Here is a 14,960-nt window from a genome sequence, read left to right as displayed (position 1 = left end):
ACAGACATGGGGTCCCTCTACCCTAATCAAAATCGGAAAATTTAACATTGATAAAATACTGTTTTCTAATGCAGGGGTTAGTGAACTATGGCTCACAGGCCAAATCCAGCCCATGCTGCCTGTTTTTCCATTGTTGTCTTGTTTTTGTTTTTCTTATTACAGCCTGAGAACTAAGAATGGTTTTCGTTTTCAAACGGCTACATTTACAGTTAGATAAGTACCTGCATGTATACTTCAGTTTTGCCTCTCGGCCCGCACGGCCTAAAATATTGTCTGGCTTGTCCTTGAAGGAGAAGTTTGCTGACCCCTGACCTTATCTGCTGACTATTCAAATTCTGCCTGTTGTTTTACTGATGTTCTTTGTAACAGTTTTTCTCCCTGTTCAGGATCCAACCTAGAATGTGTTAACAGCCTGTGCTGTTTCGTGATACCGTGCATAGAGCCTCAGTCTGTCTTTGTATTTTATGACACTGGCATTTTGGGAGAGTTCAGGCCAGTTGTGTGGTAGAAGGTTCCTCCATCTGGGTGCCCTGGAATTTGAAGCTACGTGTTTTTCACTTCAGAGCCATTTGGATTTGTGTGGGTCTGAGCGTGTTCCCGGGACACGGGACTTCTGATTTTAAAACCAAAAAAGTCCCAGGCAAACAGGGGTGAGCTGGTCACCGTAGAGCCAGCACCTCAAGCCCTAAGTAATTTGGGCCTCTCCGTAAGACCTGTTGTCAAAAGGTACCCATAGGTTTAGGGGAGAAGCCAATGAACCAGATGCGCATTTAAAAGCTGTTCCTCGGTTACTCATCCGCTCATGTTACCCCTTGGCTGAGTTCCCATCCTCTGCCTGTTCTCGCGTTGTGTCTAGTTTTCTTTGTTCCATTGATATAGACGAGACCTGCTGATGTTACCATATGTCTTAGCTGCTTCATTCTCCTTGCTGGTTTATGAGACTGTATCACAGTTTAGCCACTTTGCTATTGATGGACAAATAAGTCATCTAGACTTTGGTTGTTAGGAATAGAGCTGCTATGAACGTTTCCCCACGCTCTCTTACATGGGGGAGGCACATGTGTGTGCATTTCCGTAGCGTGCACCCCTGGAGGCCATCCAGCCCCTCCCCAGCGTGCACTGTCTCGAGCAGGCCGGGGGGGGGGGGGGGGGCGGCTTCAGAGCTTCCTTTCGTAAAGTGAGGAAGGAAGACTTAATCTCTCCTGGTGCTTTTCAAGTATGTGTGTATTTTTGTGTGTGCAAAAGAACCTTTTTATTAAAGGGAAGTCTCATGAGAACACCCTCTGCCTTGCCCACCCGGAAGCTGGGCCTTGACTGGGTTGGCCCCGTGTAACCTGGACAGACTTCCTTCCAGCTTTACAGAAAGGGCCCTGCTCGGGGCCCCAGGGTTTGCTGAACGTGTCTGTGGTTGCTCTCCCCATCCAGCTCATCTGCTCCTACAGGCAGGGTCCTGCCCCCGCCCCTGTCCTTCCCATGGAGCCTCTCTCTGGACACCTGCTGGCATCGGGGTCAGAGATCTGTGCTCAGGAGGGGCCGGGGGCAGCCAAGCCGCGGGTGGCCTCCCGAGGGGCATTCGGGGCTCCTGCGAGCCACCGTGGGTGGTGGGCAGCTCAGGCTGCAGACGTGGGCAGCCCCGCTGACAGGGGCCGGCTCAGTGATGCGCTGAGCTGCCCTCGCGGCCTTGCCTCAGCATGTGGGTGTGGAGTCCCTACTGTGTGGGCCCCCAGAGGTGAGCAAGACCCAGTGACCCTCCAGAGCCCGCTGTCCAGCGGGAAGACAGACGTGGAGGCCCTCAGACATTGTACTGATTATTTAGAGGAGAGCTGGAATATAATTTTCAAAGGAGGGGGCCCTGAATAGGATGGGGGCAGCGAGAACCTTTTTTGAGTATTTTATCCTGCTTTTCCAGGTGTTTTGTTTTTTTTTTTTTTTCTTTCTCTCTTTGGAGCGCACCTGTGTGTTACAAATCCATTGTCACCAGAGGGAAGTCAGGAAGGAAATTCTTGAAGTCTGTTCTATCATGTAGGACCTGTGCCGTCCTTAGATCCTACGATAGAAAATTAGAAAGGACTCCTAAACCCTCAAAGAAACAGACTTAAAACAAGTAAGGAGACCTGCTTTACTCAGCAGGTGGTAAGCACATACCACAGGGCTTACAAGGAAAAGCCGTGCGTTTAAAAGAGACCTCAGTTCGTGTCCTGGCTCCAGTCACCATTTAATAGCTGTGTGACCTTGACAAATTAACTGACCTCTCTGAGCTTCAGTTCCCTCATCGATAAAATGAAGATGAAACTGTGTACTTCCTAGACGCGGTTCATGTCGCAAGTGAACAGACACGTGGTCAGCATCCACAGAAAGCAGTTATTCTTCCACTGCTCATCACGATCATTGTTGCTCGGAAGATGGAGATGATAGAAACGGTAAATCCTCAGAAGGCATTTCAGTGCGTCCATCAGCGATGGGCGTCTAGCACAATGTAAGGAAAATCATGGAATGTTTAGTATATGCCCAAATAGTTGGAGATCAAGGACACAGAGAGTAACCACCATATGGTCTGAGGCACTTTCCCTTGAGGCCACTGTCATCAAACTTCTGAGTTGGAGAGACCATTGGTGGGCCTGACCTGACATTTTTAATATGTTGCATTTACTAAATTTGTTCCCTATCAGGGCTGTCTGTAGTTTGAGATATGGGCGATTCCCTTCAGGGAAAGCCTTCCTACTGAAGGTTGACTCTTCCAAGTGCACTGATGGGATGTCGAGGCCTTTGATGTGTTGAGATCAGCCTGCCAAAGCCACCATTTCTTAGAGCACCTCCCCGTGGTGTTTGCAATGTGGTATTTTTAAATCTTCGGAATTGTTCAATCAGACCCAGAAATCCAGGTTCTAACCGCTCGGCTGAAATATCAGAATTTTCCCTCTTTCCCCACCTCATTCCGTGTGTCGAGCCTACTCATCTCGTAGCTTAATAAGTCCAGAGCAAACATTTTACCCAGGTATTTAGAGCGGGCAGATGGCATTGCATGGGAGAGCAATGCTATTCATTGGTTTGTAGTTGCTGTCTGTGTGCTGGGAATCTCAATCGCCCTCCCACTGAATGAGAGGGGGTGGGTGCTGGGGAGAGAGCGCCTGAGATGAATTCAGCAATAGAGAAAGACTGTGTGCAGAGGGGGCTGGTGGTGGCCCAGAAACAGCCTGGGTTTAGTGTCTCATGGACTTGACTCTGACCTTGGGCAAGTCACTCCCCTGCCCAGGCTGATTCCTCCCTTGCAGGGCTGTTGTGGGCTATGGTCATAATAAGCGTCAAGGCCTATACCGTGCCTGATATGGTTGGTGCTGAAGAAGTCCATTCCTCCTTCTTCTCCCCATCGAACAGTCGGGAAGGGGGACTATTTATCCCCCTCCGAGGAGGGATCCATACACAGAATAGCTAAATAGATGTTTGTTATTCTGCCACAGGGTTTTGGAGGGAGCTGTTTGATCCAGCCTGTGACAGAAGGGCATCAGCAAGCACCCTCCCACAGTTCTGACTGTTTACTCTGTGGCTGACCCTGTGTGTGTACCAGCCCTTCTCACCTGTTCACTCATCCTGTATCTGGGTTCTGGGTAACAGCAACCCAGCTCAAATTTGCTCAAGCAGAAAAAGGGACGTTATTGGCCAAAATATCTGAAAAGTTCTGAGGCTGCGATTGCCTTCAGGCTTGGCTGGATCTAGGTGCTCCAACCATGTCATCAAGAATGTGTCTCTTGCCTCAAGGACCTTGATGTCACCTTGTATTCTTAGGCAGTCTCTTCCTTCTTGGTGGCAGGAGGGCCCCCAGACACTCCAAGCTTATATCCTGCATCAGAAAGAGCCAATCTTGTGTCCATAGTCGCAGACAAAATCCTGGTGTCAGTCGTGCTGTTGTCCCACAACCAACTACTATGGCCAGCAGGAGGTGGTGCTCTGCCTGGCTAGGCTGAGTTGCATGCATCTTCTCTGGGCTTCAGGGAGGAGAGTTGGCCCCATCGTGGACATTTGGGGGGTGGACATTCTTTGCAGAGAAGATAGGATGCTGCTGTCAAAAGAAATGAGAGCAGCGTGTGCAGTCACATCACCAGATTTTCCCTCTGGAACACGTGTGGTGGGCACTGCTGTCACGGGAGTGCAGCATAACAGCCTGGCGGCCAGGCTGCCTGGTTCCGTTTGCCAGCTCTGCCCCGTAGTACCGGGGTGACCTGAGGTAAGTCACTTCACCCCTCTACCCCTCAGTTTCCTCAACAGTAGCAACAAGAATGGCCATTGACCCTAGTTCCGCATGTTGTCGTCAGGGTTAAATGAGTGACGGCAGAGCCACGCCTGGCACCGTGTCAGAGCGCAGGCTCCTAACCCATGTGCACGGCAGCCCCCCAGGCCGCTGCAGCGCTTCGAGCCTGGATGACCACGCTCGTCTCGTCTTGCGCCCGCAGAACTCAGGCTTTGAGGACCCTCAGTGTCCTCCCACACTGGTCCAAGAGTCAGGACCTCACCACATGTCCCCAGGCCACATGTCTCCAGAGCTTCGACACCCCTCGTTCATGCACAAAGGTGTCCATTTGGTAGAGGGCTCCTGGCTCAGGGGCTGGGGAGGAAATGACACCCTGCCTTTCAGCAGCCCCTGGGGAACGGTGGCTGATCGAATGAGTGAATGATAGCGTGACCGGACGTGTGCGAGGGGGAGACGAGTTTCTGGCTGTTAAAGACGTTTTGGTGCTTTGTACCCACATACTTTGCAAGTTATTGTATTGACTTTGCAAGAAACAAGGTGTGGAAGGAAAGAAAAACGTGAACTTGTACGAAAATCAAATCAGTTGTGTCATTGAGAGCCCGTTGTGGGTCCCGCCCCACGCTGGGTCTGGAGAGGGATGGAAATCCCGGGGGGCCGCCTTCTCCCCCAGTGCTCCCCACCCCATGCTGTGGAGGTCTGCTTGGGACCTGGGAGGGCTTGTCCACGGGGACTGGATGGTGACTTGGAGCTGAAAGGGGTGTGGGATCCTCACAGCCAGGCTGGCTGCCAGGGCTGGAGGTGGGACCCCAAGAGCCCTTCCTGGGGAGTCGCTTGTCAACTGGCTGCTCTCTGACTGCTCCAGCGGACCTCCTCCCGGGAAGACACTGTCAGAGCAGTGGCGGCAGCATCGCACCACTGAGGGATCTGATCTCAGCCCTGACACCATTTGCCACCTGACTTCATAAAAACGTCAAACAGCCCCAATATGGAAATAATGTGCAGTGAGTTATTCTTACACCACGTCAACCAAAATGGAAAATCAGCCCGAGGTGGCCTGTATTTCTTCCTGCTCCCTGAAGTGTAATAAATGGAAATTTTTAAAGCTCAGCATTAAGATGGCTCGCCAGCAGCAATCCCAGGCCTGCCCGGCGGAGGCCACAGGCTGGGGGATTCCTAGTGTTGCTGCAACAGCCCCAGGCCCAGCGAAAATCTGGGCCTGCTTGACTTGTGTGCCTCTGGGGTTGGCACCCTCCCTGCGTACATCCCAGTCTGCCAGGAAGCCTAAAAGCCCTCCCTGGGATTGTGGTCCAGGCCCTGCCTCCCCCTGGCCCTGTGACCTTGACAGCTCACTTGGCTCACCTCTAAAATGGGGTTAAAAGTCCCCACTTCTCAGGCTGTCAAGGGCTGAAGGAGACAAACAACAGCGACATCCACCGTTGCTTTTTTGGCGTTTTCTCAGTGCCGCGTGCTGTGGGAAGCACGTTCACGTTTTCACTGGTTTATCCCGCACGGGTGGTAGGATGTGACCGTCCCCACTCTACAGATGAGGAAACTGAGGCGTGGTGAGTTCAGTGACTGGCTCGAGAGGCAGACCCCCCAGGTCTGGCCCCGCTCGTGGTGCGCCTGGTGCTTAGCAGATGCCACACGGGTTGCTTTCCTGCCTCTTCCCTTTGGGATGAACTCACGCGTCCCTGGAAGGCTCCGGTCACGATGTGTTTCCTCGGCGCCACTACGTGGGTTCAGACTCCAAGTTCTGTCCGTTCTTCCTGATGTGTCTACCTCTCATTCTACAGTCCCCGCCTGGCTCAGGTCGCTGTGACACGGCTTGAGTGGCTTCCATGGTAGCACCAAGCCACTGGGCTGTTTTCTGTGCAGTTGGAATTCTCTCTTTATTTTAATCCATGTTACTCTTTCCATGGGGGGCAGCGGAGCCCAGTGGTTAAGGTTTGGGCTCTGGAGTTGGAACAACCAGGCTTCTCTGCTGCTGGCTGCGTGCCTGTGAGCAAGTTGCTTCCCCTGAGTGAGCCTCAGTTTCCTCCGAGGTCAGCTGGTCCCCACGGGGGCGCCTTTCTCCTAGAGGTGTTGTGACGCTATTGTGAAGCAAGGCAGCTAGAGCCCAGTGCCCTGGAAATGGTCCCCAAGCAACAGTAGCCGGTGTGGCCACTCATGCCCAAACCATCAGGGCCGAGATAATCCTCTCTCCAGCCCGGTGGGAGCTAGGACTAATGCCGGCAGGCCCTCCACTGCCTGCATGCTGTCTCTGCGCCCCTTTCTGCCTGGGGATAAGTCGTCCCTCTCCCTGCCTGCTCCAGGGAGACTGGGGAGAGGAAGGAGCATGTCTAGGTGTACCATCTGTAAAATGGGGAGAAAAATAGAGCCTTCTTTCTCCAGGGGCTCAGAGATCCAGCAGCATGATGTGGATGAAACCCTCCTTCAGCTGAAGGGGGGCTCAGCAGATGGGAACTGCTGTTGTCTATCGGCTCTGCCCTGTCGAGCTACTCACAATGGCTCTCGCCTGCCTCCTGGCCCTGGGCCGAGCAACTTGGCCTGGCAGTGGGGCCCCGCCGGACACCTCCCTTCCACTACTAGTTATCTGACATCCTCTTCCACGCTGGCCCATCTGCTCCTGCCTGCCCATTTCTTTTGTTCCTTGCACACCGCCCTGTGCAGACCCTTCCATTTCTCTCCACTTCCTCTCCTTCCTCTCCGACTGGAGCACCTCCGCCACCCTCTTCCTGGAAGACCACAGCAGCATCCTCTCTGGCTGCCCTGTTGCTACTCTTGTCCGCCAAAGCCCCTCCTCCCCGCAGCAGCCAGAGGGAGATCATGCCACCCTCCTCTTCAGTCCTCAGAGGGCAGCTGTGGTTCTCCTACAGACTAAAGACAAAGCTAAGCTTTGCGTCCTGGCTCACAAGCCTCACTGATGTGATCCCCATCCGCTTCCTCAGCATCGCCTCCTCCTGGCCTTCTCTGTGTAGCTGGCCAGCTCCACTGGCTGTCTTACTGTTCTGCAGCACCGAGTTCCTTCCTGTTCCTGTCTCAGGACCTTTGCACTTGCTGTTGCCTCCACTCAGGGCACCTTTCCACTTAAAGCTCTACCTGGCTGTCTCCTTTGCATCATTTAGGTCTTAGTTTAAATGCCTCTCCTTAGCAAGGCCTCTGCCTTATGCGTGAATCCAGGGCTGGCTTTGGGCAGCCCTCCATCCCCAGCCCACCCCACCCCCCACCGCCCCCGGCCTTCCCAGAGGCCCTGGAGTCGCCTGCAGGGAAGGTGAGACTGCACCTGACTTCTCATTTCCTCTGTCGATTATGCTCTAACAACGTCAGTCACTTCCCTTGCTCCACATCATTTTTCTCAGTGTGTCTTGATCCCTTCCAGTCGCTGAGGGAAACGGGCCACCGAGCCCTCCTCCCAGGCCCAGCACGGAGCCCAGCCGCAGAAATACGCTTTCCTTGGCGCCTTGAAGATGGGGCTTTTGTGGGCTGAGGCTGCTGGCAGTGGGGTGGGGCTGGGATTAGGGTGCCGTGTGGGGAAGCTGCGGGAGGAGGCTGGGGCCTCGGTTTCCCAGCCCGCGTAATGGGGGTATTAGCAGTGCACACCTCCCAGATCTGCCAGGAGGACTGGCGGGCGATATTGGAACACATGGCAGCCTGCCTGCTCCCCACCTCCCGTGTCTTTACTCTTCTTCTGGCATCTGGGGTGAGCTCCTGGACATTCCGAGGAAGATGTTCTCTGCCCAGTTTGGAAGACGAAAATGGTCCCAGGCGGACTCTCCCCACAGAGCCCCGCCTTGGTCAGCTGTCCTTGGGGCATCCTTTGCCCTGGCTCCCTCATTTTCCTTTCATAAATCAGTGCGCCCCCCTTCACTGGGTGGCCTCGGGGATCAGATTGTGTGCATGTCCTTTCAGTAGGGGTCTAGTTGGCTTTTCTTTTTCCCCTGTTAGCACCAGCCTTAATGTCATTTACTGTTTGGGAGGGACAGTGGCCTGGCAGTTGAGAAAGCGAGCTGGTCTGGACGATACAAGTGGTGTCTTTGCTCCTGTAGCTCTGTGACTTCAGACAAGGTGCCACCCCTCTCTGAACCTCAAGTGTTTGCCTTCAGTGATTTATAAGGTGGTTTTCTGCTTGGAGATTCTAGGGTTCAGAAATCAGGGAAACTCAATCGCAGAACGAACTTAGGGTTCGTGCGTGAATGTGTTCTCTCCGGGGGAAAATGTCTGTCTTCTGGGGCCACACAGGTCATTGTACCTATCTCCATGGCCCCACTTTGCTAGGATAGGAGGCCTGCTGTGTACATGTGGACGGAAGGAAGAGAAAGAAAGAGCGAGGAGGAGAAACTTTGAGTCAGTGGCTCTTAACCATCGAGAATCTAGTGAAAGTCATGTACCAGGAAATGCTCACACACACAATATTTTGCCTACCATTTAAAAGGGGTTCGCAACTCTGGTTAAAAATGTCTACTTGGCAAGTCCCCACTGAACGAACTGTGCACACCTCCTCCAGGAAGGCTTCCCAGCCCCCATCCTGTGTTCCGGGGTCCCCACACCCTCCCCGTCCTGGTACCCTCAGAGGTGCTGTCACTCCCTGTCCGTGCCTGTCTCCCCCATGGGAGGGCAGGGGCCACCTTGACTGTTCTGTGCAAGCCCCATGTCTGGCACTGAGGGGTGGCAGCGAATATCTGCTGAATGGAACTGGGGACTCGCTCCTGGCACTGAATTGGGGGTGGCCTGGCTTTACTTCGTGGGGCAGTGCTAGTTCAGTTTTGAGTGGGCTCAGAACCCAGCTGCCCCTACTGCAAACACCTCTGCTTCCCCCTCTGTGGGTTGACGAACACCCGTGAAGAGGGGGGGGTTGCCTGTAAAGTACTCTTCTGCCTGGGAGGGGCCGGGCTGGGCTGGAGGGGAGGGACGTTCCAGGAGACAGTGTCACAAGGCCTCTCTCCCTTTCCTCTCCCCCTCCTGCCTGGTCCAGCTGCAGCAGAGTGAAGCCAAGTGTGAGGACGCCTTGAAGGCCCAGAAGGCGCTGACGGCTGACCTGGAGAACATGCACAGCGAGCTGGAGAGCATGACCCGCAGCAAGAGCCTGGTACCGGTCCCTCCCGGGGTGGGGGGCCTACTGTGTGCGCAGCATTAGAGGAGGGGCCGGGGCACTCACTGTACTGTACTTGGAGGTACAGACATCCATTGTAGACCTACTGGGTGCTGGACGCTCCGAGAGCACAGGCAGCCTACTCAGAGCTGAGTGTTACAAAGGTGTAAGGGCACACGTGAGGGTCAGCTGTGTGCTCACCTGTGCGAAGGGAGGCCAGGAACCCTGCTGTGGACCCAGTGTGTGCTCAGCCCCATGGCGATGCTTCCAGTACGAGCCTGTTGTTCGCTCAGCACCTGAAGTGGGAGCACAGCTATCTATTGTGAGCCCACACTGTGCCCACCACTGGAAGCGGCTCCCGGCCATCTATTGTAGACCTACTGTACACACACACACACACACACACACACACACACACACACACACACACACACCACCCCCGAGAGCACTTGGTCACTATTGTTGGGCTACTTCTTCACATCCTTTCTTCTAAGAGCCAAGGGCTGTGGGCCCACTTGAGCTCACTCCTACGAGAGACCCAGCCATCTGTAATGGGCCTGCTGTGTGCTCAGTGCTGAACAGGAACAAATGAACATATATTATGGATCTATTATGTTGGTGAAGATTGGGTGTGGGTTTCTAAGTGCCCCGTCTGGATGTACAGGGTTGGCTTAAATTTATACGCAACATGTGAAATCCGAAGTTTAGACAGAGCTAGAGATTTATTGGCAAAAGCTTTTCTCAAGCTCCCCATCGGCCCAGATTTCATTTGTGCTAGATCAAGGGGAACTTGCCCGCAAACATTCACACATGCGCACGCAAGGATGAACGTACACACTCACATACAAAGTCACCAGACACACACATAAGATAAACGCCCTCATAGGTAAGGTATACATTTAATTTCAGCCATACTTACTGAGATCACTGACACACAGGCACCGTGCACGCTTAAACTGTATGTATGTAGATTCCCAGGTAGGCTTGCACGGTCACATATCCATTCACGTACACACATGCTGCATTCACGCAGTCGCAGGCAGGCCCAGCACACACACACACACACACACAGCATTCATGGACACAGCCATGGTCTGCCTGTGTCACTCGCCTGACACACCCACAGGCAAGTCCCCCTTTGTTTTTTTTTTTAATTTTTAAAGAATTTGTTCGGCTGCGCGGCATGTGGGATCTTAGTTCCCCGACCAGGGATCGAACCCACGCCACCTGCGTTGGAAGCGGGGAGTCTTAACCTCTGGACCGCTAGGGAAGTCCAGCCCGCCTTTGCTCTTCATCAGCCCCCTGTAGTCCCCCTTTACCCCCCTTTCTCTCACCCACCATCGTCCTGCCCCCGCAGGTGGACCAGCAGCTGTACCGGCTGCAGTTTGAGAGGGCGGACCTCCTGAAGCACATCGAGGAGGACCAGGATGACCTGAACGACCTCATGCAGAAGCACAAGGACCTCATTGCTCAGGTAGTGGCCGCCGCTGCAAGAAGGCTTGATGGCCTTGTGGGGGTAGGTGGGGACAGTGAGAAGGTGCTGTTGTCGGGCCACTCCCTGGTGCTAGGGCCTTGGAGGGATAAGTGCTACACAGGTAAATAGCAACTGTGAATCACACTTACTTTCGTTCAGAATGGAAGTTTATTTGTTCATTTACAGAAGCAGTAGATTCATATGCCCATTATAAATAATTTAAATAATAAATACCTGTGGAAAATAGAAAGCTAGGGGCCCTCCTATCCTCTGGAATTCTTTTCTTTGGGGATAGTCGCGTTCAACGGTTTGGTTCAACTCTTTTTTAAAGGACTTTTACTCTCCATTGCCTCATTTTAATCTGTGGACAAACCCTATGTAGGGGGTCTCAGCAGAGACTATCAGCCCAGTTTACAGATGGGGATACTGAGGTGCCGAGTGGTTCTGTGGCTTGCCAAGGCTGGTATCCAGGTCTAGAATCCCAGTTACCTGACCTAGAATAGTTCTCTTCCCTCAGAATTCTGGTCCTGGTGCCACAGCCAGCTCATTCTGTCTGGGCTCTCAAGAGTGTATAATAAAGCGCTGGACAGTTGACCGAAGCTATGGTCCTGTGTGGTGGGAGTGACTGGGTGCACACCGAGATGAGGGATACTGGGGAGAACGTGAGGTGCCCTTTAGAACCAGCTGTTGTCATGCTCTGTGACACGTAGACATCTGTGGGCAGGGGGAGAAGGGACTTCCAGCAAAGCCTGTGGTCTCAATGTGACATTTTTCGTCTTACCAGTCTGCTGCCGACATTGGGCAGATCCAGGAACTGCAGCTGCAGCTAGAGGAAGCCAAGAAGGAGAAGCAAAAGCTTCAAGAACAAGTACGTGCTCAGAGTCTCCGTGTTGTGGGGGAGGATCCTGGGAACTGTCATTCATTCATTCACTCAACGTCAGTTGCATGACAGATGGATTGAGGACAATCCCAAGGCGGGGGAGACAGGAGGGGGGGAGGGGGAGAGAGGGCACACACACACACACACACACACACACACACACACACTCCTACCCATGCTTGTTCAGGGTCCATAGATGCCCCACGCAGTGAGGCTCATCAGGGATTCCGTGTAGGATGTCTACCCCTGAGAAATGGCTCCAAGGAGAAGGGTCTGGTCTGTGCAAGACAGGATCACCATCCTTTGTGACATCTTCCTTTGAAGTCATGGTTCCTCCAAACACCCCTAAATTTCCCTCATTCCTAGTGGGTTGCTATCATCCATGAAATTCTCAAAGCTCTTCTGGAACCATTGCATGTGCCCACTTAGCGTGGCTGTCAGAGTGACCTAGTCTCCAGCAGTATCTCTGGGCACAGAGTGACAGCAAGCGGACAAAAATAACAGCAGGAGTGGCCACTTGCTGGGTGCTTGCTGTGTACCAGGCACTGATCTCCTTCACACACAAAAATGAAGAAACAAGCCTCAAGGGAAGACACTGACTTGCCTGACACACCCAGCTAGAAAGTGGGGAGCCAGGTTTGGAACCCCGAAATATGTGCTTGGCTCCCACACCTGCTCTTGGTTGTGTTCTTGATGCTAAAGCTCGCTGTCCACTGACCGGCTTGGTGCTTCATCAGGGCAGGAGGAAGAGGTAAGAGAGGCACTGACTGGAAGGCCTGTTTGGAAGCTGAAGGCACAGGAAGGGGCAGCGTCCCATGTAGGGTCCTCAGCTGGGATCCAGCAGTTCGTGCTTGTGCACCTGAGCGGGGAAGGAGCAGCGTGGATGGGCCCGGGGCTGGGTCTTGCTGGGACCCCCGATTCTAGGACTCGGGGCTGCCACGTGGTCAGTGGCCTTCTTGGGTGTGTCCCCAGCTGCAGGTGGCCCAGATGCGCATTGAGTACCTGGAGCAGTCCACCGTGGACCGAGCCATCGTCAGCAGGCAGGAGGCGGTCATCTGTGACCTGGAGAACAAGACGGGGTTCCAGAAAGTGCAGATCAAGAGATTTGAGGTACTTGTTGGCGTGTAACTATTGCTCAGGCCTAGAGCTATGAGGGCTTTCACGTAAACTCCATCCATCTGCCCACTCATGTGCCTTTGTCCGGATCTGTATCACTCATCCATCTCCTGAGTTCCCTTCCTCCATCCCTCCTTCCTGTCTTCAGTCGCACTGTCCCACAGACTCCCCATTCACTCAGCCTAGCCACCTCCTCTGTCTCCATCTCCATCCACCATCATCGGTCCATCCGTCATCCCCCTTTTCCATTTGTTCTTCTTCCTTTCTCTATTTTTGCTTCTCTTCCTCTATTCTTTTTTTCTCCTTCAGACCTTGACCCCTCTGTCAGTCCATGTTTTTATCCATTGATCCAGTTCTGCCCATCTCCATCCACTCACTCATCCACGTATGCACCCGACACTTGTTTTGAGCAGAAATTTATTTTGCCCCTAGTGTGTGTTAGGCTTTGTGTTGGGTGTGTGGAAGACGGATGTATTAAATAGATTCTGCTTTCCAGAAGCATAGAGCTTTGTAGGAGATGTGGGTAAGATATGTACATAAATACCCATACTAAGGAGGAGAGGGCTGTGAGGTTTGGAGGATGGAGGTCCTTTCAGGCTGGGGAATCAGGGAGGCTTACAGGAGGAGGTGGCTTTGGTGCTGGACCTTGAAGGACAGGTAAGACTTGGATGGGCTGGGGTGGAGCTCAGTGACTGTATTCGCATTTAGCTCTGTACACCAATGGCATGGGCCATTTACCGAGGAGATCACCATTGCCAAAACCTTCCACATCAGCTATTCCACGTGATGTTCATCACAGCCCCATGGGGCATGCAGGATAGAATGAGAAGATGGCCCCAGAGAGGTCAAGCGAGTTATTCAAGATAAAGCCAGGTAGTGTCCTTGACGGGAGGAGATTGACTCTTGACCTTCGCTCCATCCTGGTCTCAGGTTCTAATCTCCCTGCAGCCAGGGAGCGACGGTATGTCTGAGCGATGGGAGGCTGCTCTTCTCATTCCGAAACATTTACTCCCAATCCCCTGTTGGGCTTTTGGTCTCTAAGAAGGCTGCTCTGGATGAAGACCAGAGAAAAATTCTTTGCATTGGCCCTCAGTGCTTCTCGGAATTGCTCAGGGGATCCCTCAAGGCATAATTGTCTCTGCAGATCACCGTGAAACTTTGATCTACTATATTTTAAATGACTAAATACATAATTTGAGCTATATCACATATCATTTTCTGCTTGATTCTAGCACGGTCAAGTGATAGCAGAGAAGAAAACAATTGTAGAGTAACTTTAAATGGCAGATTCTATCTCCAAATTCGCTTTGCCCTCTGCCATCATTATTGGAATTTAGTAGAATCCCAGGTCCTTGAGATGGGGTACGTTGGGGACACAATTGGAGGACTACTCTTCTTATGACCCTCCTGTTGCTCTTTGAAACCGTTGCTAAACTCCAGTTGAAAGGGGAAAGAGGAAACAAATCATAAAGCTTTTCTTTTAGGCCATTATTCAGTCTCCGATCCGGAAAGGGGCTCAGAGTCCTTAGCAGGGACCTAAAATATTCATGTGGGCTGCGTTTTATGTCATCACTCGAGTATTTACCCATCAGAATCGATTGGTTCCAGACTTGTTGGCCAACTAATGAATTCTGCAGAACAGCCCTTGGGTTGGTTTTCTGTAGCACTGGTGATGCTCACGGCTCTTTTCTCTCTATTCATAGTTTCATTGTGTCCTTGTGGATTTCTACCCCACACACACACACATAAAGAAAAATGCCATGAAATATTAGAGCTCAGGCTTATGGGAGATTATTTGCTCAAACTTCCTCATTTTACAAATCGGGAAGCCAGAATCCATGTTGGGGAAGGGATTTGGACCCCCTGGTATAGTGTCCTTTCCACCGTGCCACTCCACCACACAAACCTTGAGCTGAATGAAGGTCGCTATAAATCTTAATTCCCAGCCCTTACCCAGCCCATCCTGTGTGCCAGCCACCAAGCTAAGCCTTCCGCGTAACTTAACACGTTCAACCCTGACAGCGTCCCAGACGCCATCCTGTCTCTCAGAGAGGTTAATAACCCGCCCAAGGTCACACAGCCAGGAAGAGGTAGAGGTAGGATTTGAACCCAGAACATGAATTCAGCGTCTGTCACTAAGCTACACTGCCTTTCA

General features: G+C 52.6%; 1 protein-coding gene across 5 annotated transcripts in view; it reads left to right on the top strand.

Moving 5' to 3' along the window:
- MYO18B (myosin XVIIIB) overlaps window positions 1-14,960 on the top strand; it is a 238,668-nt gene that overhangs the window by 159,952 nt on the left and 63,756 nt on the right. For all 5 annotated transcript variants that reach the window (XR_004345504.1, XM_032603528.1, XM_032603530.1 and 2 more), the window contains exons 35-38: window positions 9,219-9,332; window positions 10,693-10,809; window positions 11,594-11,677; window positions 12,662-12,799. Coding sequence is in view for 4 of the 5 variants with exons in the window: in XM_032603528.1 (XP_032459419.1) it covers window positions 9,219-9,332; window positions 10,693-10,809; window positions 11,594-11,677; window positions 12,662-12,799 (453 nt within the window). In the remaining variant the exon portion in view is untranslated. The remainder of the gene's footprint in view (window positions 1-9,218; window positions 9,333-10,692; window positions 10,810-11,593; window positions 11,678-12,661; window positions 12,800-14,960) is intronic.

The sequence above is a fragment of the Phocoena sinus genome, chromosome 14, assembly GCF_008692025.1.
Source record: "Phocoena sinus isolate mPhoSin1 chromosome 14, mPhoSin1.pri, whole genome shotgun sequence".
Classification (NCBI taxonomy): domain Eukaryota; kingdom Metazoa; phylum Chordata; class Mammalia; order Artiodactyla; family Phocoenidae; genus Phocoena; species Phocoena sinus.
Note: the sequence above shows the minus strand (reverse complement) of the source record. Positions and strands in the feature narration are given on the sequence as shown.